Below are 23,764 nucleotides of genomic sequence, written 5' to 3'. Positions count from 1 at the left end.
ATTGAAAGACCTTATTGATCTCTTTGCAGCTGAACTGATTATTGGGGTAAGAGAGAGGCTTTCTGAAAGAAGCCAAGAGAAATTATTCATTTAACATATTCTGATTTCAGTAAACTTCCATTTAACCTCCGGGGTTAATTAAAAAAAAATATTGCTGATTGGCTGGCATAATTTTATTAAATCAGACAGAAACTGGGTGCAGGCTAGTACATTTAATGTCGACTTTTGTAATATTCTTAGGGAAAAAAAATCCACATAGACTTATTAGCATTCCAGAACTGCTTTATTTTAAAACAACAGCCATAACAGCAAAGCAGCTCAACTAGGAAAATAATCTCCAAAATAAAGATCAATTCTCAACTTTGGATAGTTCAGAAATACTTAGATAAGGTATCAGGGACTTCATAGGTCTGTGGTTATTGGTTGAAATCCTAACTGCATCATGAGATACCACCTAGCTGGTGTCTGAGGCTTCTTCTAGTTGGAAGTAGGGTATTTGGTACGCTTTCCGGAGGTGCCACGATTCTCCCCTGTGTCCCTGTGTGTGAACGATACGCATCATAACTGGCATGTTGTTTAATGTCTGAGCAGAGAGCAAGGATAAAATGGGCCTAACAGCTGAGGAGATTTTCAAAGGCATGACTGGTATTTAGACATGTATCTCCTTCTGGTTTCTGTTGGTTTTCCAGACTTGCTTTGAGGTTCCTGGTTTGGTGTGCGTCTCTCTCCCCATTGCTCCCCTGTTGAGGGGAAGCTGCTCACAGGTGTTTGACGGAGGATATGGGGGAGCTTTCAGAGGTACGAATGTCAACACCCACATTACATTGATGGGATGGAGGAGCACATGATCACAGAATCACCAGGTTGGAAAAGACCTCTTGGATCATCGAGTCCAACCATTCCTATCTGCCACTATACCGTGTCCCTGAGCACCTCGTCTGCCTATCTTTTAAATCCCTCCAGGGATGGGGACTCAACCCTATCTCTGAGCAGCCTCTGCCAGTGCCCGATGACCCTTTCTGTGAAATTTTTTTTTCTCATATCCAGTCTGAACCTCCTCTGGTGGAGCTTGAGGCCATTCCCCCTTGTCCTGTCCCCTGTCCCTTGGGAGAAGAGCCCAGCTCCCTCCTCTCTACAACCTCCTTTCAGGCAGTTGTAGAGAGTAATAAGGTCTCCCCTCAGCCTCCTCTTCTCAAGGCTCAATAGAAGAGAGCTAATAAAGAACCATCCTGGTGAAGTTTCTGTCTTGTCATTCATGTGTGATGTTCTTGCAGGTGAGATCGGGTGGAATAACAAAGGTGCAGTCTGACATATTGAAGCTGAACTCCTCTGACTCGACCTTGCATCTGAAGCAGAGGGATGTGGAGCTGGAGTACCCCGTGAAGGGGCAGTCAGAGAGAGGAGAATCCCGTGTTGGGAGGACTTTATGAAAAAACAGACGAGCACTAAAGTACCAAAGTGAGGCTTCAAGACAGGTTAGTTATTGTTCCGTGTAGGACAAGCAGAACTATGTTTTAGAGGACCCAAGGAGGCATATAAAATAATCCAGACTGGATTTAGATAGAAACTGCCGACATTGTTGGCATTGTATGGCATTTGTGCAAGATTTTGTTAGAAGGCAACATCATAAAGCTGTCCATTCTGTCAACCAGATTCAGGGCAAATCTTTTCTCCCCTCCCCCGCCAAATTGAGATGACGCGTTTCTAAGTGGTTTTAGTCTGAAATGTGACAAAAAAAGTATATTTTTGGCAACTGATCTTGCTTTGTGTCCTAGTGGTATTTTGTCCCTAGTGGCCTGGAATATCTTACGTAGTTAGAGCCTTTTGAGGCATATCCCCTCCCTCAGAGTATGGGGAGAAATTCTACCTGGAGTTTTGTTCCTGTGGAGGACTAAATCCATCCTTTTACCAGGTACTGCCGCTTAACTGAAGCAGCAGGAACTGACAAGGAATGCTTGTAATATGGAACATATCATGTATAGTAAAATGTCATTTTCAAGTGCTTTCTGAACTATCCATCCCAGTAATGAAGCAGCTCTGAAATATCACGTGACTTTCTCACAGTGTGTTGCACTCCGTATAACCTCGCCTTTGATCATGATGTCACTTCAGATGAAAGACTCGCATGGAGAGTGGTACGTTGTGCGTTAGGATCAGCCGATATCCTCTGGGATCTGAACAGTGAAGGACTATTTGAGACGTGCACTCTGTGCTCGTCAAAGAGAAGTAAGTGCTGCAATAAAAATAGTAGTTGGATATCCAAACTCACCTCAGTCTGGATTGAAGGAAGACTTCACCTTTATGCAAAAAGACCTGCCTAATCTAAAAACTCTCCTGGAAAGGATTTTAAGAATCAGTAATCATTTTTACCGTCTTTCAGTTCAGGTTCCTAATTCAGCTCAGTGATTCCCAGAATGCTTGAGTAGCTCTAGGTGTCCCTGCTTGAGCAGGGAGGCTGGAGCAGATGATCTCCAGAGGTCCCTCCCAGCCTCAGCCATTCTGTGATTTTCATATTTTGATACTCCTTATTCGAGTGTTACCAATAAAAGTGAAACAAACACTACAGAACACCCTCTTCTGCTTCTGTTAGCGCTAGCAGCCCCCTATAGGATAGTCTCAATGTGCTCAGGGGGTGCCTTTATGCAGCTTTTCTCTTGTGCCTGGGAACTTGGCATTTGGTGCCTTGTGTCCCCGTTGAATAGTACATGATGGGCTTTTCTAGTGAATTTAAAATCAGGCAAACTTAAAACCACACACCCTGTGGTCCAGGGATGGCAAGAAGACTCTGTGCATAAGATGCCAGCTGGTCTAAGCACGCCTGTTCAGCTCCCGTTGCAGCACCTGCTGGAAAACCCTCCGAAACCCCAAAAAATCAGACAGTTCCCACAGAGGGATTTTTCTTACTCTGAAGCCTTAATCTCCTTTACCAAACAAAGTCGGCCGGAGGTGATGTGGGGCTGCATCCTGCTAGAGCGAATGCTTTTCTGCAGATGTGCAATCCCCTTTCGCTCACACCTTCTTAGCATTTGCTTTCTGGGAACGTCTGAGTGATTGAGGGTGAAGGTCTGGCCCCGTGCAGCTCTGCCATCTCCTTCGATGGAGTCAGTATTTCACCTGCACTCACGGTGACAGAGACTGAATGTCAGAGCTGCATGCCCAAGCTTTCACAGAAATCAATTCTCACACGCAGCGTTAATATTGGAAGTGCTTCTTGCTCACCTAATTGTTGGCCAGACACAATAACCTGTGACTAATAACCATCCACGGTTATACAGCACGGCCTGATTATAAAAATCTGACATTAGTCCATAACAAAAAAAATCTCGAGCTGTTAATTGACCAGCGTGTATTCCTGAGGAAATCAGAGTAATCAGATGGATACTCATCACACAGAAAGGGAGGGAAGGTACAGCCAGACAGTGCATTGCTTTTATGATTCATCTGCTCTGATCTATTTTTGATTATTTTTCCCTCATATAGGGCCAGTATTGTAAATCAAAGATTTGAGAAATAAGCCTGTGCTTAAAGTGACCCAAATTAAAAGCTGATTGCCCCCCTTCTTTTCTTGCTAGGCATTTCCGTGCAGGAATAGACGTTATGTTAAAGGCAGTCATAGAGCTACAGAAGCAAAGCGGTTAGCTCATGGTCCGCCTGTGCCAATGTTTAAGGTCAGCTACTGGAAAAAGTTACAAAACATCTATTACAGCCAGGTATGATCCCGCAGCATGGCCTTTATTGAGAATTGTTGCTCTTTCCTCATTTTTTGTTCAAGCCAGGGGGACTCTGCTCTGGAAAAACAGCCTGTGGTTTGCAAAATAAGACAATATGACAAGATGTGTGCGGGTCAGTTTCGAGGCGGTGGGATTTTTGGGGAGCCATTCAAGTTTTCCTGTAGTAAACTTCCTTTTGGTGTTGACAGGGGAGGACCATTCCTACCAATGGGCAGGACGGCTTGTCCGTGTGGAAGATTGTCCTGCTTCCCTGCCCTTGAAGTACCAAAGGAGCTTCAGCAACACTCTTCCTGGCTGAATGAAGGGCAGAGGCACCAGTCTGGCGGAGAGGATGCAGCATCACCATTGCAACCCAAGGAATTCTCAGGCTTCACCTAAACACGGTGACCCTCTGGCATTTCCGCCGTGGTCAGCAGCCTTCACAGTAGGACACAGACTTGGATCTAGTTATGATTTTAACGAGCAGAGCTCAGAGAAGTTGGTGATGGTAGGAAAAAAGCAAGCAAGCAGACCATAAATCAGATCATTGGATGAATTCAGAATGCACTAATAAAATCAGAGCTTCCAATAATTTTCATTTCAGGCAGAGTAGAAACCGTTTCTCAGTCGAGAGTTCAGGACAGATTATAATTTCAGATGTGTGTCAGGCCAATGCAATATGTCAAAAAAAAAAATGCTTGCAGGCAGTAAGCAATAGCCGGTCCAGAGTCAGGCCCTCAACACCGGCTGCACTTTAGCATGATTGAATAAAAAGGTGAGCATCTCGACTTCTCTGAGCAAAGAGAAATCTAATTAAATATTTAATGTGGATTGGTTGTTTTTTTTGTCCTCTCTCCCAAATCCTTCAGTTTCTTGCTCTTTCATACTGTGCTACGATGGCATTTGAACAACAAATGCAGTCTTGGTAGGTTGGTCTCCTGGTACTGCTTCTTATATGAAAAGCTTGCACATCCCAGCTGAGGTCCAGATGCTGCATTTATGAGATATTTTGTCGTGATCAATTTTTGAAAAACATTTTTCCACCCCATGAAATTAATAGGCACCTGGGGAAATACCAGCCAGCTCCTCCCCACTCCTGCAAATACTGACCTTTCCCAGATGGGATGGGATTTCTCTTTCCCTTTACTTACCTGCAAGATGTCCTTGCCAGTACTCAGAATCAGAGGGCGAAGGAAAAAATAAGAAAACCTTAGTAAGTGGAAAACATTATGAACAGACCAACTACACATACTCCAGCTAAGAACACTGCTCTGAGGATGCATTATACCGAAGGCAGCCTGCATAATCTTGCCAGGGTCAGAGTGAGTCATTAGCAAGAGGCATCCTGATTTTTGTAACTATTCTGATTACTTCAAGACTGATTTAAAAGGCCACAGGTTTGTGCGGGCAGCACAGTCATAAAGATAACTACTCACGGCTTTACAAATTGGTTTTCTTGCAATCATCTCACTACTGTGGGACTGCAGCCCTTTATTTTGTTTTGTCTTTTTTACTTGTCTGTGTTCTGCTCATAATAATTTATGCTTTTTTCTACAAGAAACAAAGCAACTCAGAGCTGAGCAGGAGCCTCGTCTGCCTTCCTGTGCCAGATCTGCGTTCTGTGCCTGGGACCACCCTTTCTGAGCACCTTCCTACCCACAAGCATCCAACACCCTTCGTGTGCTCAGCAGCCAGTGCTGTGGCTACAGACTGTTCTTCAAGAGAGACTTCAGGATGCTCAAAACCAACCAAGTGACCTAGGAGAACATCTGAGGAGAAACACTGAAATTGCTTTAATTTCTTTTCTTGCTAAGCTTTTCTTTATTGTTGCAGTTTCCTTTCAGCATGGGGAGTCTGTAGGTGGCTGCTCTGGCATCATCTTTAAAATCAAAGCAGTTTAGAAGCTGCCGTTATCCCTGGTTAGCCTTTGGCTGCCACGTTCCCTCTCTGTTACTAAAGGGTGAATTCTTCTTGTACTCGTTTTTCTACAAAATAAGGTATTTCTTTTCATCGGCTTCTGTGGTGTTTGCAGCCACCACGTAGCCTTGCAGAGCATATTGGGAGAGATGATTCTTTGGTTAGACCCATCCAGCCATCCCATCACTCATTACATGAAGGTTGGTTCAACACTGACCAAAACAAGTTAACTGTGGAAAACAGTCACTTGACACCTTTTAGATAGAATAAATACAGTTATTTTCTGAATGAAAATATTCCATCGTGTGGTTGAGGCATTTTTTTATGTCATAGAGTAACTATTTATAATTTCTCATTACAACCATTAATGTCTGACTGAAAATTATTCCAGGAGTTGTGCTTCAAAAGGCACTGTCCCTTCACAAAGGGAAACACCTTTCCTTATACTGCCTGAGACTGACAGAGTTAATTTTAAAGTGGAAAAGCAGCACAGGCTTGCAGTCTATGACAACTCTTATGTGTTTCAATCTTCATTTCATACATAAGACATCCAATGAAAAAAATAATAAAAAGAAATCTAAATATGCTTCTACACTAGGGGAAAAAAAAATACCATATTGAGCCGTTATAGGTTTGGGAGGTTTTTTATTTTAGCACCATGCCCTTTTTCCCTTTAAAAGATTTGGTTTTTTATGGTAAGATTCAACTAGGTGCCTCTGCATTGTTATAACACGCACAGTGATTTCAAATGATTAATACCTTGACAGCATAATCTTCTAACAAATCATTTTTATCCGTTATCTAGAATCAACTTTTAATTAAAAGAATACGTTATATTTGTTTTCTGATATCAAATTACCCTCATTATTTTTAAATTAACGTGTGATGTTGGCACATACTAAATATGGCACGTATATTTCTGTTGGGCTTTACTGTCTGCCTGAGACGTGAATTTCAATTATTAAGCATTAGTAAGTATTTAGGAATGCACTGCTATGTAGAGTCTGCAATTAATTTTGCCAGGAATGATCTGTAGCTTTTTCTCTAGCTTTTTGTAGCCTACATTTTAAAAGGAACACACCATCTTCTTTCAAAACTGTACTGTATTTGTCCAAAATTGGTAATTTTTTTCCTAACCTTACAAGGGAGGCTTGTAAAATCAGGCGAAACCTCGATCAGGCTCCAATAAAGGCTTTCTGTGAACATATCTTATGTATTTTCAAATTCAGTGCATCTTAGTGCGTCATATGGGCAACTCTGACTCTGTACTGCACCCTCCCAGCGCACGCCTGTTACTTTGATGTTTTATATTTAACTCAGGAGGCTGAAAGTCATCTACAGACACTCACTCTCCCTCAAGAACACGCATGGCAACATGTGGCTGCGATGAAGATAGAAAGACACCTGCGTGCATCGCCGTCTGCCTCTGCAAGAGCCCTGTAAGGCTGGTGAGATCGCCTTCACGGGGCTATTAAAGGCAAGACGTTTTTTTTCCTCTACTGTAATCCCAGCAACAGTGCACCGAAAGCTAAAAATCAAATTAGACACTCAGTACATTGGAATATTTTATTTTGACTTTACATGCGGTGTTAAAAACCCAAAGAACGTATTATTTACACATCCACAATACAAGTTTACAAGATATCTATACAGGTTAAAGTACTCTATAGTATAGAGCAGCTTTCATTTAAGGGTTACTTTTTTTTATGCCGTACCATTAAAAAAGATACAATCTGCGTTTACCTTTGCACAAATGGATAAAGCATCTTTTATTATTAAATTAACAGAATAAGGACTAGGTTGAATGTTAGAAATTTCAACATAAATACTGAGAGAACTCACATTACCATCTACAAGGCAGCACAATGTTACAGGAGGTTATCAGGGTTCACATACATTTATCTTTCGGTTTCACACAAGTCTGTATTAATTAATATTCGTAAAGTGAATTCGGATCAGTTTGTGTCTTTTGACAACTGAGTACATATTTAATAGTTATTAATCTGTAGTGTTTTAGTCGCAAGACAGAAGTGTTTAGGAAGAGAGATCATTGATTTTTGGATTTAGAGGTCTCAGGAAATAAATGTCCCTTACAGCCTTACAAGAAAAAATGACTACTTCCATCCTTTATTTTTTGTTCTGTAACAGAGATCCAGTTTTCAGTGACTAACCTTTTCTCTCCTTTGAACACATAACATAAATCTCCACCATCTCTGAAACCCATTGCAGTTATTTGTCCCACTAATTCATGAATATTCCTCTGCCATGGTTATTTCTATAGTTATGTTCAATAAACAATGTGGTAGTGTGTACTTTGCAAGCTAAAATAGCCATCTGTGTCGAACATCAGCTGCAAGTGGATACCGTAAAACCTACTAAATAGCTTACACAACTTTAGCAGGTGTTCCATTACCCTAGAAACCTCATTTGATTTCACATTATAACTGTTTGATCCTTCAGAGAGCTGGAGTGGAATGTTTATCATGGTAAGGTGATTTAATGCTGCTGTCTTCTTGGATTGTAGGCTGCCTTTAGTTACCATTAATTATCCTTGCTTTTTATCTTCTTTCATTTATTTTTTTTTTGGGTGCTGTCGAGCGGTTTTACAACGGGCACTCGGGACATATGTGCTATAGTGAGAACACTTGACAGATTTATTTTTTTTTTTTTTAGTACTTTTATCATTTGCATGAATAAGGCACAAAATGCACAGATTCAGGTAAACTCACACATAATATTTACAGAATATTGTCATTACCTGCATGACTTTGGAAAAAAAAAACCCTTACATTACACAACAAAAACAAATTGATTGCACTACTGTTGAGTTTTCACGGACTGCTTCTGCCAAGCCAATTAATGTTTCTTCTGTTTTATTGACAAGTCTATCAGCGTGTAGGGCATTATTAAACGCAACAAAAATGTAACCTTCTCTAGTTACAGAGGCCTTTGCCAAGTAAGTAGACTATTAGCTGCCCTCAATGAGAAGTACAGGGGCTCGAGTTCACAGTGGCCAGGTAGTGGACGGAGGCACTGTGGGAACACAGTAAAACTCCCCCGTTCCAGCCCAAACCACTAGATTTGAAATGCACAGTTCTGAATCAATAGCAGCGTAACAGAGTTATGAAGAATTACGTGTTATCTGTGCTCTTTCACTGGGTGGCTACTTCATCAAGGTGTTCTCGTTCAGAAGGCTGGCAGATGTGCAGTTCAACCTTTGCTGTTGCCAAACTGAACCCAAAGGGCCGCAGAAGGCAGAGTCATCTGTTTGTTCAGTCATGCTCAATGTAAACAATTCCATAGCATAAAAGATGCAATGGGAATCTAAGTACATCCTAGTGTGTACAGTACACACGCACATCCACACACACGCACAGCTTTTTCTGTGGCACAAACAAAATGCCACGTACACGGAGAGAAAAAAATAATAATGCTACAGTTGGGCCAGAGACTGAATTCCAGCAAATTGATTATTAACCCAGCTATTCATTGAGACATTACCATTTTCTGACATTTGTGCAAGAGGCAAGGTGAATGCATACATATTAAAATGTTCACATTTAATGGGAAGGACCACACTTAATGGCAGTCTAAAATGGAACCCATTTTTCAAGTATTACTTGATTTTTTTTTCCGAAAAACTCTTTTTTTTTAGCTATTTAGAACAGTAAAGTAGCCCCCACCCCATTGTGCTACATGTCTCCTTAGCTCCAAACAAAAGAAATGTAATGACCAGCACTTTCCTTTGTTTCTTTTTTTATGTTTGCTCTTAGCAAGTACACAAAGTCTTGCTGTGTAGCTACATGTGGCAAGACACAGGTGTTGCTGAAGTAAAGACAGTTTCTTTGGCCAATTTGTTCTCTTTAACAACAAGCAAGTCTCTGTCTTATGTGTCTACCACAACATCATCTCACAACCTGTACAGGTCAACGCCACACTCATTTTTAGCACAGACATGTCCTAGTAACTGTATTTGTTCAGTGGTCTGACTGAAGTTGTCTGAGGAACGAATGAGGGTTTTGGTGGCACGTCGGGTTTTAAGGAGGATGTCCTCTTTATTCCTGTACGAGGAAGGGTGCCGTTGCTCGTGTAACTGCTTTGCCTGGACAAGGAAGGCTGGAGGTGAACGCTGACAGGCGTCCCTTGCATGTAGTCCATCTTTGTGCCTGCCGTGGGAGCCATGTACCCCCCACGATTAATACTAGGCTGTCTGGATAACAAAACACCATTTGGTGAGTTTAAGTTTTTAGGAAGGGCAGATATTGAATGCCTTTGTGAAGAATTTTTGTGATAACCTCTTTGCCTTTCCAAAGAGGTCATTGGTACTGCAGGAGTGGTGGGAACGTCCACTCGTTTTGTTGGGCTGTTTCTCGGAAGAGTTGATGGAGGAGAGTATAAAGATGCCTCCCTGTTGGGAACCTTAGGTGGGATCTCAGACATATTTCCCATTGGATCCAGCATTAAAGTCTGGTGAGCCACTTGAATATCTCCCATAATTGCTTTGGGATTACTAGTAGTTTCATTTAAGTGTTTCAGAAAATCATTGAGGGTGTTCCTGGAATCAACAGATCTCCTGTGGTCTCTTTTGCTGGATGGTTTTGTAAGTGGATGATCAATATGTTGCATCTTTTTGTCTGCCTTGTGCGCATTAGAATTTGAGAAAGATGTATTGTAATCATGAGTAGCATTGGGAAGAACGATTGCACTAGGAATATGTCCATGACTTAGAGGAGAGTGGGGCGGAGGACTGGACGGAAAAAACTGAGGGCTTTTCAGTGGGGTTTCCTTTCGTGAAGCATTGAGGTTACTATGCGCTTTGTCCGACTGACTCTTCATAGCCTGCAGAGTCTTTTGTTGAAGAACTGGTGTAGATTCAGGAGTTGGAAGTGCAGCTAATTCCGGAGGCTGTCCCCTGTGGTCCATCATCATGGACTTCGTATCACCGTTTGGTGGCAAATCCTTTCTGCTGGTCAACAGGTTTGTGTAAAGTTTGGGTGAATCAATGTTTTGTTGATATTCCTTGACGGGACTGTCAAACAGCCCATTCAGTTTAGCAAAGCTCCCACTGGAGTCAGTACAGGACTGAGCTGATTCTGCATCTTTGTGTATTTTTCTGGATTTCCGTACAAATATATCCCGGTAACAGTAAACAGCCACTCCCGCAATAAAGGCTCCCAGGACAAAAGCGGCAAAGACACAAGTGATTAGGACATTCATATGTACCATTTGGTTGGACTCTCCTGATTGTACTTCCCACCTTACACCTGCAAAAGACATGCAGTATATCATAAATCTACATGGACTTCGAACCGATACATTTCAGAAGAAGGTCGCCTCCCTCAGGGAAGTGTCTACGAAGTGTTTGCAAGTGCTCTGTCTCTATAGTGTTAGTGTAGCTCACTTGGATCCTGCAATCCATAGCACTGACGGATGCAAAGAGTTTCATAAATAAAAATGACTGTGTGGACATTGATCAGTCTAAATGAAGACTATCTGTTTTCTTTGATAATGAGGAATGCTTGTCGAAGCTTCTCTCCTCATACTACATTTGGTTTAGCCTGTCCCCAAATTTCCTTTGTGGCTCACAAACTGAAGCCTGTATGTTATCAACATTAATGATTTCTGCTGGAAAATTGAGGTTAGAAGGTGCTACTGGGCCAGACAGCAATTAATAACTCATGGATGGATTTCTCTCTCAATTTTCTGCCCAACTCATAAATCAGTATCAAATGAGAGATGGGATTATGCAAATATTGTGTAAAACTGTATAATGCACATACTGCATTGTTATACCATGTTAAAGTAACACAGTGGAAAACTTGTAAACTAATAGATCCATAGGTTGCTAGCCTTGGAGTGACACACCTTGCATTATATATGTGCAAAGGGTTTGAAGTTCAAGATTATGTCATTCTTTTACAGCATTAATTTTTCTTTTTCTTTTTCAGTCAATAATGAACATAAACAGTTGCATCACATTAAAAAAAACAACTTGCAAGGTTAAGTTATTAGAGAATGTTAAAAAAATTTCAAAAACTTTTAGCTTAGACCAAGAACTTGACTGTTGGAGTAGTTTTTAATTTTTGTATTAACAAGCTTCCTTTGGTTTTTTTAGCTTTTTAAAGCAACCACAGACATCTTGCAGCTAAGACAATGTTAGTTTCTAATAGAAGTAATTCTGTTTGTTAACTATCTCAAGTGACGTTAAAATGAAAGAGCAAGAGGGAATGAACAGATTCACTTTAGTTAGAGGCAAGGCCTTTGGAACATTGTTAATGTTCAGAGTTATGTTGAACACTGTTATGTTCAGGTTTTAATGGCACCGTGCAAGAGAAGAAAGAAAACATGAGTAAAGTTCACTAACAGCTATGACACAAAATGTGACTCGGAACCAAGAGCAAATGATAGCAAAACCATAAAGCAAAACAGAAAATAACTGCAACAAATTAAAATGACAAATGCACTGCCATAATGGCTGATAGGAAACCTGATATGTTTTTGGTGAATGGTAATAAAACACAAAATGGTTTTTTGGCTGGTGAGATTTTCAGTAAATACAGAATTGTGCAAACATGTCTGTCACCTGGCTGTTTTGCCTACTGACGATGACTTGTGTTGTTTTGGCTGTGGGGTTTAAAGCTTCTCAATTCTTTGGTTGACTGCAACAGTCCTACTGATTTAAAGTCTTTGTTGCCATAAAAGCCTAATCGAAGGTTCGCTTAGCTGAAAGGATGGCTACAAAAAGATGAAATACACGCAGAATACATATCTTTTTGTGTTTGGCTTAAAATCTGTGCGTGTGTCTTTATGTACTGAGATAATCTGTAAGCTGATGCTCATATCCAGAGAAAAATTCAGCACATCCTTACTCGCATCTGACCCACGTTCTTCAGAAACATGCTGCAGGGAATATGCCCCATTTAACACATGGATCTGTCACAGAGCTGTGCTGTTACCCATCCCTAAAAAAATCCCACCCACAAACCACATGAAATAAAAATCCCATTAAGCTCTTGTAAGCAACCACTCACAAGGACTAATAGTCTTATCCAAACTTGACTGAACTGAAAACAACAACCAGAGGTGCAGGTAAGTCTGGAATGTAATTTTTTTTCTGATGCATACAGAACTCCCACCGATTTTAAGGGGTGCTTTGGAGCACCCTAGGAATAAAAGGCTCTGCTTATTAGCTGTGTTTCCCATTATAAACTCCAAGCAGCACTACACCGGGTAAGTAGGTATGAAAAACATGATTGCACTGTCTGCATATTCAGAGGAAATGGGTGTAAAACGTAGCCCAACAATCATGGCTGTTGCATTTAAGCCTTAGACAATGCGGAGACTATCAGGTTTCCATTCAGCTGCAATGTATTCCCTGGTAAGGCCTTACCCTTTGGGACACCTGATAATGGATCAGAATAATCAGAAGTGTTTGGGTCATCTTGAACTACAAATTTCCGAGAGCCAGTCACTTTAGGTTTCCAGGAACCAATCACTTTAGGTGATATAACTGGGATACTTGCCATTGTGGTAATGGAAGCTGAGGAGAACTCCATGTCTGTGGTGGCAAACAGATTTTTATTAATGTGTATTACAGTCAGGCCTTCCTCACTGTTTTATGGCATATCTGAGCTATAGCTGGAGACAGTATTTAATGGGAGTTACACGTCAGAGCAAAATGTGACCGCCTACACTCTGCAGAAGCACAGAGGGACGATTAAAATAAAATGGTTCAAAACTTTAAGTATGAAAAAGATACATTAAAACATTGACAGCTGCTAGCCAAAAAGCCACAGAAGTCAAATATGAAAGCAGTGCAAAAGTTAAAGTAAGCAACTGGTGGAGGTGAAAAGCACAACTTGTTCTACTTAATTGCTATATTCTTCACTGGAGACAACGCACTTGAGCTGCCTTTTAAACATCTTTAAAAAAAACAGAAGTTACTTGGACAGATAGACACTCATGACAGGTTACACCTGAGAAACCAGATCAGCTCCATTAGTGCTATTACGGTGGACCAGGAACTGCTGAATGAGCCATTACTACAGGTAGGGATCAAAGGAATGTTTTTAACCTCTATTTTGTCATGGTTTTTAAGGAACAATGTTGCACAGATTTTTGCTCCTCTGAAGTACATTTGTTGAAAGGAACCACCATAGGCTACATGAAAATGCACAAGGAGGAAACATCAAACTGGGTTTACAACCCAAACTCCACTTTGCACACTCAAGTATTTTGTGTTCGCTATCCCAGTAGGTCTAGACATCAATGTCTATGGCCGAGGTCTGACTGGGAAATGTACTTCAAAACCACACTCATCCAGGACTTGGAAATGAGGTTAAATTATATCTGCTTCCTAAAATATCACTTTGAAAATTCAGTTGATAAACACTCATGCAAGCAACACAGCATTTCCATGTAATGCCATTTTGGTTTGCTTTGCTTTACTAAGCAAATCTTTAACTTGCATTATGGGTAAATATATCTGGAAAATATTTGTCTCAAACCTTCTTGTCAAGTCACAGAAGTGCACGTATCACCAGAAATCAAAACACAAAATAATGTCGTTGTTGCACTCTTACAAATTTAACATACAGATAGAGTATTTTCACATTTATCAGTCAGGAATGTGCCCTCGGTTTGAAAGCAGAGACCAAGTGCCAAGAGCAAAGACTGGAAAATAAGGGCTCAGTCTTGCTCCTGCTGAAGTCAACACTCAGGTTCTGCTTTGGAGTTCAACAGAAGAGCACCAGTCCTGTCTCCCTGAACACCAGGGGCGGACAGTGAAAACACTGTTAGAAAAATCACTGAAGGAGAAAAGGATGTGAAAGTCCATCTGACAATAACGCATGAAGTTTTTCCTAAACCACTTTTGTCTACAAAAGCCCTCATTCAGCTACACAGTTTGTGATGTTAAATTTTTTCCATTAGCATAAACACCACTTAAAACATTTCAAAAATATATAGAAATACACATTTCAGAAAATGTGTATTTGTGCAAAAAGCTTGCTGGGAAAGAAGGGAAGGAGGAAAGGAGCAGTAAGAAGGAAGATGATGAAATTCTGCCATTCATCTACTAGAGATGACCAATAGGGGCATTCACAAATGCATGGCTGGGGATAAAGAGTAAAGCTTAGTGGACTTTCGTGCAGTGAAGATGTCATCTATGTTAATCAAGCTCTTTAATAAAAGATGTCTCAATAAATAATGAGCTGTTAACATGCGGCTACACAGGGTGAAGTGCTGAGTGAGAAGAGTCTGACTATCTTTACCATCAGTGGGAACATGAGTAAAAGCACAAAAATGGAGGATTGCCAACTGTGCAAAAGGAAGGAAAAAAGGGCTGAAAATGCTGAACTGAAGGAAAGTAAAGGTCATTAATTCAAAAAAATTAAAAAAAACTAACCAGATGTTGAGTCGCCAAATATTTTGTAATCTGGTGTAGCTGTAGTAGGCAAAATTTCTAAAAGAATTAAAGGAACAAGTAATCAGTAAAAAGTAACAAAAAGAAAGCAAAAGATCTCAAACCTGAGACACGGAAAATGAAAACTAAAATATTACTGGTTATAAAAACTAAATTCTTCAACACTTTGCCGTAGACCCCAAATCGTTGTAAACTGGTGAAGGAAAGACAAAACTCTGCCACCCAGGACCAAAAAGCTCAGCTTTGTGAACATTCACAGTAACACCAGGTGATGTGTTCATCATGTTACTGAAAAGCTCATCACAAATTTAACATCCATAGTGAGGTGTGGCCACAGACTACTGCTGAGACATTCTAAACGAGCAGCAATGACTATGCCTTACCATGGCAGTCCCCAAGCTGTGCTGTGCTGCCGTATTCGACATCTTGTACAAATCCTCCGGTGCTGTGGTTGTATGAAACAAACAAAGAAAACCTGCAATTATCAGTGTTAGTAGGGAAACAAATGGTGACTTTTGTTTTTTTTTCTCCTGGAAGCAGCAAATGGAAACACATACAAGAGCTCGTGCTTGGCCCAAAAATTTGTTTTACAAAATACACAAATTAGTTATAACCAAACTTTAAAACTCTATATATGTACTTATGCCAGGACATAGGGGAAAAAAAAAAAAATCCCTTTTTCAGCAACTTCAACACGCCATCGACATTGGGCGTGTTCTTGGTTTCAGACACAACCATCCAATTATACTCGTTAAAAAGAGGCGTTTGTAGCCGGCCAGTGCAAACTTTAGGATATAGCTACTAATGCATTGTGTATTACAGACTTGATTGGTGCAAAATACCTTTGGTATGCATATCACCCAAGCTTCAGTATGAAGGCAAAATCTTACTCTTTCCCACTGTGAATCCTGTGCTTTTGTATTTGCAAATGACTCTGCCCTGGCCGTAAGCACGCCCGGGAGGGGATACTGTGTAGTGTCCTCTCTGAGCTGCTCAGGTTTGCAGGCAGCAATTTCTTGCCTTCCTGCTTCCAACTGCTCTTCCTATAGGTCTGCTTGTCCTCCCACACATGCAAAACTCCCTCTGAAAGCAAGTCTTCACCTAGAGATTGCAGAATTAGGTCAGACTTTAGCATTCTGTTCTCTTACATATAGAGTACAATGAAAAACCATCCCTAAGAAAATGGAGACTTATTGAGTGCAAGGGAACAGGCAGAGGATATGAGTTCATGTGGTCTAGAAACCATCTGTAGAGATTTTGGGGTAATTTGAAAAGCAGTACTTACAGCATGCCTGGTGTCACTCTTCCACATGCCTCATGGTCTAACCAGCCACAGTATGGGTCCCGTGAAGCAATACATGCCCTTGCAAGAGAAAAACCCCAAAAAATCATGCATGTTTTACTTCCTTGCCAAGAGATGTTGGTGCCCTTCCTTGAAGGGGGAATTCAGGAATGGGGCCGTACTTTTTACATGACCCGTGACGCTCACACCGACTCAGAGGAATTCTAATGATGCAGCTGGAGAATGCCACGAACAGAGCATGGTGGTCTCTATCCAGCTGAAGGGAAATCACTCTTCTGTCCTCCTCGCTCTCAGCACTACACCTGTTCAGCAAAAATAACGTGAGGCCACTATTTTAGTAACTGTAATACTTTGTGCAGCATATATAGTGCAAATATTTTATTTATCTGTTGTCTGTGTAGATATTTTTACATATAGCAATGTAACTTAGTAGTCTTTGCTGAGTGAGTTTTAAACAACCTACGGGTTATCAAATGCCAGATTCTGGTTCTTATTTACAGCTAGGTGACAAGTTCACTGAACTATGTAGGAAAAAAAAATCCAAATCCATTTAATTTGTTCTCTCAGTTGGCATAAATAACTCGACAGAGCAGAACAGGAGTCCTGTATCGGATGCCTGTAGAGCCTAACTGGAATGCTTCCATCCCCAAATACTTTGTACCAGAATAAACAAGTTTAAAATTATTAGATGCAGTTTATACATTACTGGTCACTCTTGAGAAATACTCAAGATAAGCTCACATCATTTTTTTATTACAGCAGTTTCATATTCTGACGTTTCATATTCAGGAAGAAGTGTATCTGTTTGCAGAGGAAGTAGACTGTATCACTGACGTCACTGGAGTGGAATCAGGACATGCACTCAACCCATGCAAAACGGCCAGTGACCAAAACTTTTCAGGTTATTCAACATGAGGAACACCGTGAAATAACAAACAAGTGGCGATGTTGGTTTTTGATTACCATAATTTTTTTTTAGCTAGGTACCAAGGACTAGATAAAGAGCTTAGGTGTTCTGGCAATACTCACTTTGCATGATTATATGCTTCAATCTCTTCCAGTAATACGCTGTCATTCAAAGAAAAAGGCCTGGTCTTTGCCAAGATTTTAAGTACTACTCCTGCTTCAGAGCCAACAAACATGACTGTGTAGTTCTGGTAGGGTCCAGCAGCGTGGTCTACAGCAATTGCTGTCAGTCTGTATCTATCAAGACCAAAAGGCGTATCATTAACGGCATTTTCTTGTTTTCCTTTTCAAATGCATTATTTTCGAATGGTGTCATACCTGACACGTGTTTTGGTAAACCAAGGCTCCTCAATGACTGAGGGAACAGCTGAGTCCATCAAAGGATGAGATTTGATGAAGGAGAGAGTTTCGTCTGGGAAATCAATGGAGGTTTTGTAAGCCTCTGCGAGGCCGTGTTTTGCACAGCAGCCAGGTCTGAAAGGAGAACAACATTGTTTTCCTCTTGGTATTTCAGTTAATGAGGGAAATCAGTCTGCTAATGAGCATCCTTATGGTTGAAGTGTAAAGCTCTGCTTTGGTTTTCACCTGACAAGACACTCAAGAGTGCAGCTGATTTAAGGTAGCTCTTTACAAGGACAATACTATGGCATCATGAATAAGAACCTTTTACCTTGGCTTAGGTACTTTGTCTTCAGGTACAGCTGTCCAAACAGAGTCAGGAGTCTTTTGTTCTTTAAATCTCCCTTTGAAGACCTTCTCAATGTCATCCATGCTGAAAGCACACACTGCCGAACCAGGGATGCTGGAAAATTAGAAAAATAGTTGCAGGAACTCCGACGATAGTGGCACCAATCTCAGTGCAAGAGAGAACCAGAGAACTACCTTTGATGTAAGGTTGCTCATCTCTTACCTGTTAAGCTGTGTGGTGAATACACCAACAACTGTGGGGATTCCATTGATTTCTATTATGTCTGTAATAGACTGTAGAACATCAAAGTAAAAGAATGAATCCCCAGGAACTGAGCAGTTGAGCCGAGCTTTCAGAAAGGACGTCCAATGTTTTTCCAGGACTCTTTGGGACCCCCCCATGTCATTTTTGCATATGCGTGCCACACGGGAATATACAGCCTGTAAATGGCAAAAAAAAGCAAGGGAAAAGGAGAAAGGCTTGAGAGATGCAAGCAAACAGTATTTGTTTCTGAGTGGTTAATAAAGTACCCAAGATAATGTTGTTAACGGGAAGCTGCCATTTATTTGCACAGAAAGGATGAAAGCAAACAGTGTTTAGCTCATAGTGCACAGGCATCTTTATGTATCACTAAGCAAATGCAACTCTGCAGCTTGTCCCCACCCTTTTTCCCTTCAAAATCACATTGTTAGTGAGATTTAAAGACTTTAATTAACCATGTGTAAAGGATTTAATAATTTATTATAGAATATCCTTCCATGGCGAGGCATGAGTATTATACTCTGTACTGGCCTGACTGAATTATTCAATATTCAGGGACATTAGAGAAACTTCTTTGAAACTCTTCTTTTGTGCTGTTTTCTTTTGTTTCTTTAATAAGCCTGATAAAACCCTTAGATTTTCCATTACTTGCCACAAGCGTTAAGGCAACAGCAACACTAAAAGATACCTGTAGCAAGCTCGCCTAACAGCGAGGCACAAGGAAAGGGAACAACATTTTTGTTTAAGAATGAACTGTTCTATTTCTCTTTTTTCCCCTCCCCATAAAACACAATGACGGGAAAACTCTGCAAACTTTGTCCTACTCTCTAGTTCACACCGCAAACTACTTGCTACTGATGCTGGTTTAGGATGATCTCATTCTGCTACAACTCAATGGCCACCTGACAGCTCACTGTGATGATACCTACCTTGCCTAAATTATTGTGCTCCACAGCAATTTCCCGGAAGAAAAAATAAACGTAGTTCCCATATTCTATGGCATGCAGGAAGTGTGGCTCTGAAAGGAAGAGCAAGGAAGTGGTTACTTCAAAGAACTACCCATCGGCATACAACACTGACTGTGCTGAGTGACTTGGTGGCTTCTCCACAGGTCCATCCTAACACGAGCTTGTCTTCTAGATACTTCAAAATGTCCATCTATGGATGCACAGGAGCTTAAATGAACTGGAAGTCTTTAATGTTGGCTAAAGGACTGCAAAAAGGCCTCAGTTAAGGTATTTTGTTACTGCAGATTCATCCATTGATGTATTTAACAAAAATTTTACTTCATCGAGTATTAAACTGCTTTCTTTTTGTAATCATACTGTGTTGAGCTGCATATATGCTGACATTGTAGCATATGTATAAAACAGGCCGGCTGTGAATTACCTGACCCTCTGTGCCACTGGAATTAAATTTGCCACATGTATGGGAAAATACGCCACAATTTACCTTTTATCCATTTGGAATCATACTTTATTGTTCTTAGGGCAGATCCATCCCCCATGCTGCGATAAATAACAGCATCACTTGCCAGGAAATCTGCTACTGTTGCCGAATACAATTTTCCATCTAAAACGGAAGTTGAAAACGTGGTATTAAGAGGCCTTAATAACGTACAGAATTCTCAGCAACCTGTACTTTTCCCCATTTCTTTACTGTCACTCTTGTCCAAATTGCTGTAACCTATTTATTAATGGGTCAGCTTCTAATCCTTTGGAGGCCCTTTAAAAAATTTAAAAGCAGGAGCGCCATGACACCTTTAGCTTCCCTGGGCTTCCTTTAAAAGCTCTCTGGCTCCTTTGGTGTCATTAATCATTTAGACTCATTACAAGTAGAAGTTCTTACCAGCAAAGAGGGCGACATTGGTTTGTCTGGCATCAAACGGGCATCTTGCCAAACCACTAATTTCCTCCCCATCGTACTCTAAGGTATTCAGCTAGAGAAGAAAAATAAATGGGTGATAGTGTCATTTCTATTTGCACACTGGCACAAAAGCATAACATTGTCTTTCCAGAAAACTTAATTCAGCACATTGGCTTCTGTCTGGTTTTATTTCACCTTGAACCACTCTCCAGTCACACAGGATCTATTTGCTACGGCACAATTAGTCCAAGGAAAAGCAGTTAACAGATTAACAACTTTTTCAATACTCTTACCCGATAGTATCTGCACATAGGGTTAAATGCATTTGTTCCACAGACAAACACCATCTCATCATTTCTTGGAACAAAGACTTTAATGAAGTTATGGCATTCATCCTGAAGAGAGAATAAGAAGTCTCAATCACAGACTTCACATATATAATAAATATTAGTGCTGCTTTTCTAGAACGTACGTGTGAAACTTACTTTATGTTTGCCTTTCATAGCACAGTTCTCTCTGTCCTGCTGCCTTGACCTCCATGTTAATTTCTGTTAAACCAGAAAAGACTATTAGATTCCCTTTCCAGAAAAAAACCCCAAAAATGAAGAAAATACTTCTCCCTCCCCAGCACCAGTACCTACTCACCTTGCTCGGAGTAACTTCTGATTTTGGAACTTCATTTAAGTTTACAGTGTAAACTTGGTCCCTGTTTGCAAAGAGTAATAAGATGCAAGTAAATTCATTAATTCACTTGCCTTATTTTTTATAAGCTCAATCTATTTTCAGAGTGTTTTCTTAGACCAGAAACTTCTATGAAATGCTTATGGATTTTCTGCATTTAATAGAAATTGGAGAAGGTTGGTCATGGGCAACATGGGGTGGTTTTGATTTTTATTGGCGTGGTTCTTAGATAGATGGCACCTACAGCGTCCAGCTATCCATCTCTGCTTTTCCATTCTTTTGAAGACTAATCTGGACTGTAAATACTGAAGTGTGTCATCCTCACTTTCTATATCCCACACGTGTCAGTCCAAGTTTAAAATGATCAGGAGAGGTTTTTATCAGGGCAGTAATATAAAAGAGGGAAAAGAGTATTTGATCATTGGTTTCAGCATAACTATAGTAACTGCAGCCTTCAAATCCAATTTTCATGCGCTGCCCATAGATACGGTATATTTCTCTGGGAAGTCCTCCTCCAATTCTAATTTCTATCATATTCTGCAGATTTTTCTAAATGCATTTTACACATTAATGCAAAACCAGAAGAGAAAAGAATTTTAATCTAATGAACTGAGTGAAGGAAAATTACCTGCCAGCGATATAAAGTGTGTCTCGAATTTTCAGCATCAGTTGGAAGTCCAGTCTGTGCTGAGATTCATTGCCTGAAGGGCGTCCTCTAAATACTGGATATTGCCTTGAATCTGCAAGTAAAAACGGGCTACACCATCACTCAGGATTATAGAGCTAAAGAATCAATATATGGCATTGATTAGCTGTATATACTAGGTGTAGAAGGGTTTAAACTAAATTCCTTGAGTAATGTCTTGAATATAAATGAGAAAAAGATGGCTAATGTCAGCAAATGTTCTTTTTCCTGAAGTTATTGCTTTATATCTGATTGCTTTTTTAAGAAAATGATTAAGTGTTCTATTAAAGATACAAAGCCAGTAAACACATTTCAATTTGAAAGAAAACAGACTTTTTTTTTTCCTTAACTTTCCAAGTTTTATTAAAAAAAAAAAAAAGCCACATTAAACTTTTCCCTAGCGGTTAGCACCATTTGCAGATTACTTACAGTGGTAGTCAACAACGTTAATAGGGTCCTCATCTTCAGGGAAGCTGACAGCTCGGCACTGGGACAGACTCATTAGCATCACGGAGGCACAAAGCAGAGGAAGCGTCATGGCTGGTGAAAGATGAGCACTACCTTTATGGCAACACTCTTTAACTACCTGGAAAAAAAGGAACGCACCAGTGAGGCTTCAGCGGCACAGGACAGTAAACGTGACTGCCTACTGCAGAGGAAGGTTTTTTTTCTCTTTGTATTTGAGCACCACTGAGAGTGGACTAAACTGCTGCTTATAAAAGGCTCCTGTATGGACATTGATAGAAACCTGCTGCGTGACACATCCGTGCTCAAAGCTGCTCTGAAACATATTGATGTTTGCTAATTTTTAGCTGGATTTACTGACGTTCCTGAAGACGCTGACGATTGTCAGCCCATTTAATTCACAGGAATCACAAACAGAACATGCAGGCTGCTGACCTGGCAAGAAAAATTGTCAAACGTAGGATTAGAATTTTAATTAAACTGCAATCTCTTTCCATCTCCTCTATCACTGAATGTCATCCACTAAAACCCTTGCCCCATAAAATACCTAAATCTTATCCACAGAAAGTCATGACATACACAATCTGTCTGAACATCCATGCCATGTTTTCAGATGACTGCTTGTTTCCAGGCTGTGCCATCATAACAGTAAGTCTAAAAGGCTCATGGCAAAAGACTGTCTCGACCCAGACACTCGACGCTTTGCCTCGTGCAGTGATTTACACACGTGCAAAGTAAATACAAAACTGCCGCCTCCGCAGTGTGTCAGTGCTTGTCACATGCTTCGCAAGGGTGGCAAGAGACTCAAACGGGGTTACAATGCTGAACTGGATTCCCAAGATGCCATCTTCCCCCTAAGTCTATTTATTACCGTAGAAAGCTAGCAACTCCAGAGAGACTTTCACTGTACGGTACTCTTTTGTATGTGTGCGCAGTCTATAGATTATACTGCACATACTATGATAGCACCACAACATTATACAACCAAGGTTTCAAGAGGGGAAAGGAAACATAACTTCTCCAATTAAACCGCAAGGATATTTTAGTGAGCAGAATGTAACTACTCAAGTTGCAATTTGGGTAGGATGCAAGAAGGCACATCTCAAAGTGAAATGCAACCCTTAGCGACCACAAGTGGTCTGGGCAGGGATCATATTTCTCATTAGAAACCTGGCAAATGTAGCACTATTCCCTCCTCCAACCTTTTGGAGGCATTCATTCAGCCACGATTCACAGGTCAGAGCTTTGAGTCGCCAGCTCAGTGCCATACAGCAGCTGAAATCGGTTATTAAACTCTTTGTCTAAACAGAAAAAAGAAGCCTTTCCATTTCAATGTTTCAAGACTGAGACGTACGCATTGCCAGCACAAAGTGCCAGGCCTGATCCAGCAAAGCACATGAGTATTAATCATTTAATGATTTGAAAAGCAATTAAAAACCCCCTTCATAACAACACTTAACCTTTCGGTAATGTTTACTGGGGATGAAAATACTCTATTTGTTAATTGACACTACGACCGGCTTGGGGCAGGGCTTGTTCCTGCCACAAGGCTGCTGAGCTCTCTCTGGTCAGGCTCGACTGTCAGACCACCAGCTTGAAGTCTGATATTATTTGGTGTTGAGGGTGTGGGTGTGTTGTCTGAATGCCTGTCCATTACGGACTGACCTGAAAAGAAACATTTCCCACTTTTAATGATATTTCTGTATCTCAGTCCACCAGTCCAGAACGAATGGGCTGTGCTCTTAGTCAAGATTGATGAGTGCAGTGGTTAATAAACACTAATGATTCCTGGCACTTT

The 23,764-nt window shown here is 40.7% G+C and overlaps 1 protein-coding gene and 1 long non-coding RNA gene across 14 annotated transcripts in view; one reads left to right on the top strand and one right to left on the bottom strand.

Annotated features, from left to right (window-relative positions):
- Window positions 1–1,915: 1,915 nt before the first annotated feature.
- On the top strand, window positions 1,916–9,406 carry LOC128853346 (uncharacterized). Its single transcript, XR_008451820.1, has 2 exons — window positions 1,916–3,710; window positions 3,920–9,406. It is a non-coding gene; the product is annotated as an uncharacterized LOC128853346 (long non-coding RNA).
- SEMA6D (semaphorin 6D) overlaps window positions 7,180–23,764 on the bottom strand; it is a 136,441-nt gene continuing 119,856 nt past the window's right edge. For 5 of the 13 annotated variants that reach the window (XM_054077357.1, XM_054077356.1, XM_054077358.1 and 2 more), the window contains exons 2-19: window positions 21,931–22,087; window positions 21,445–21,556; window positions 20,781–20,841; window positions 20,621–20,683; window positions 20,429–20,530; window positions 20,118–20,208; window positions 19,722–19,841; window positions 19,199–19,287; window positions 18,231–18,448; window positions 17,991–18,122; window positions 17,639–17,794; window positions 17,384–17,557; window positions 16,516–16,656; window positions 16,337–16,414; window positions 15,435–15,526; window positions 15,034–15,090; window positions 13,018–13,185; window positions 7,180–10,891 (exon numbers count right to left, since the gene is read on the bottom strand). In XM_054077357.1, the coding sequence (XP_053933332.1) occupies window positions 9,588–10,891; window positions 13,018–13,185; window positions 15,034–15,090; window positions 15,435–15,526; window positions 16,337–16,414; window positions 16,516–16,656; window positions 17,384–17,557; window positions 17,639–17,794; window positions 17,991–18,122; window positions 18,231–18,448; window positions 19,199–19,287; window positions 19,722–19,841; window positions 20,118–20,208; window positions 20,429–20,530; window positions 20,621–20,683; window positions 20,781–20,841; window positions 21,445–21,556; window positions 21,931–22,039 (3,267 nt within the window). In that variant the 5' untranslated portion in view covers window positions 22,040–22,087 and the 3' untranslated portion in view covers window positions 7,180–9,587. Of the gene's footprint in view, window positions 10,892–13,017; window positions 13,186–15,033; window positions 15,091–15,434; window positions 15,527–16,336; window positions 16,415–16,515; window positions 16,657–17,383; window positions 17,558–17,638; window positions 17,795–17,990; window positions 18,123–18,230; window positions 18,449–19,198; window positions 19,288–19,721; window positions 19,842–20,117; window positions 20,209–20,428; window positions 20,531–20,620; window positions 20,684–20,780; window positions 20,842–21,444; window positions 21,557–21,930; window positions 22,088–23,764 lie in introns of those variants that run through there. The other 8 variants (XM_009556905.2, XM_054077360.1, XM_054077353.1 and 5 more) reach the window with 8 other exon arrangements.

This window comes from Cuculus canorus, chromosome 12 (assembly GCF_017976375.1).
Source record: "Cuculus canorus isolate bCucCan1 chromosome 12, bCucCan1.pri, whole genome shotgun sequence".
NCBI classification, from domain to species: domain Eukaryota; kingdom Metazoa; phylum Chordata; class Aves; order Cuculiformes; family Cuculidae; genus Cuculus; species Cuculus canorus.
Note: the sequence above shows the minus strand (reverse complement) of the source record. Positions and strands in the feature narration are given on the sequence as shown.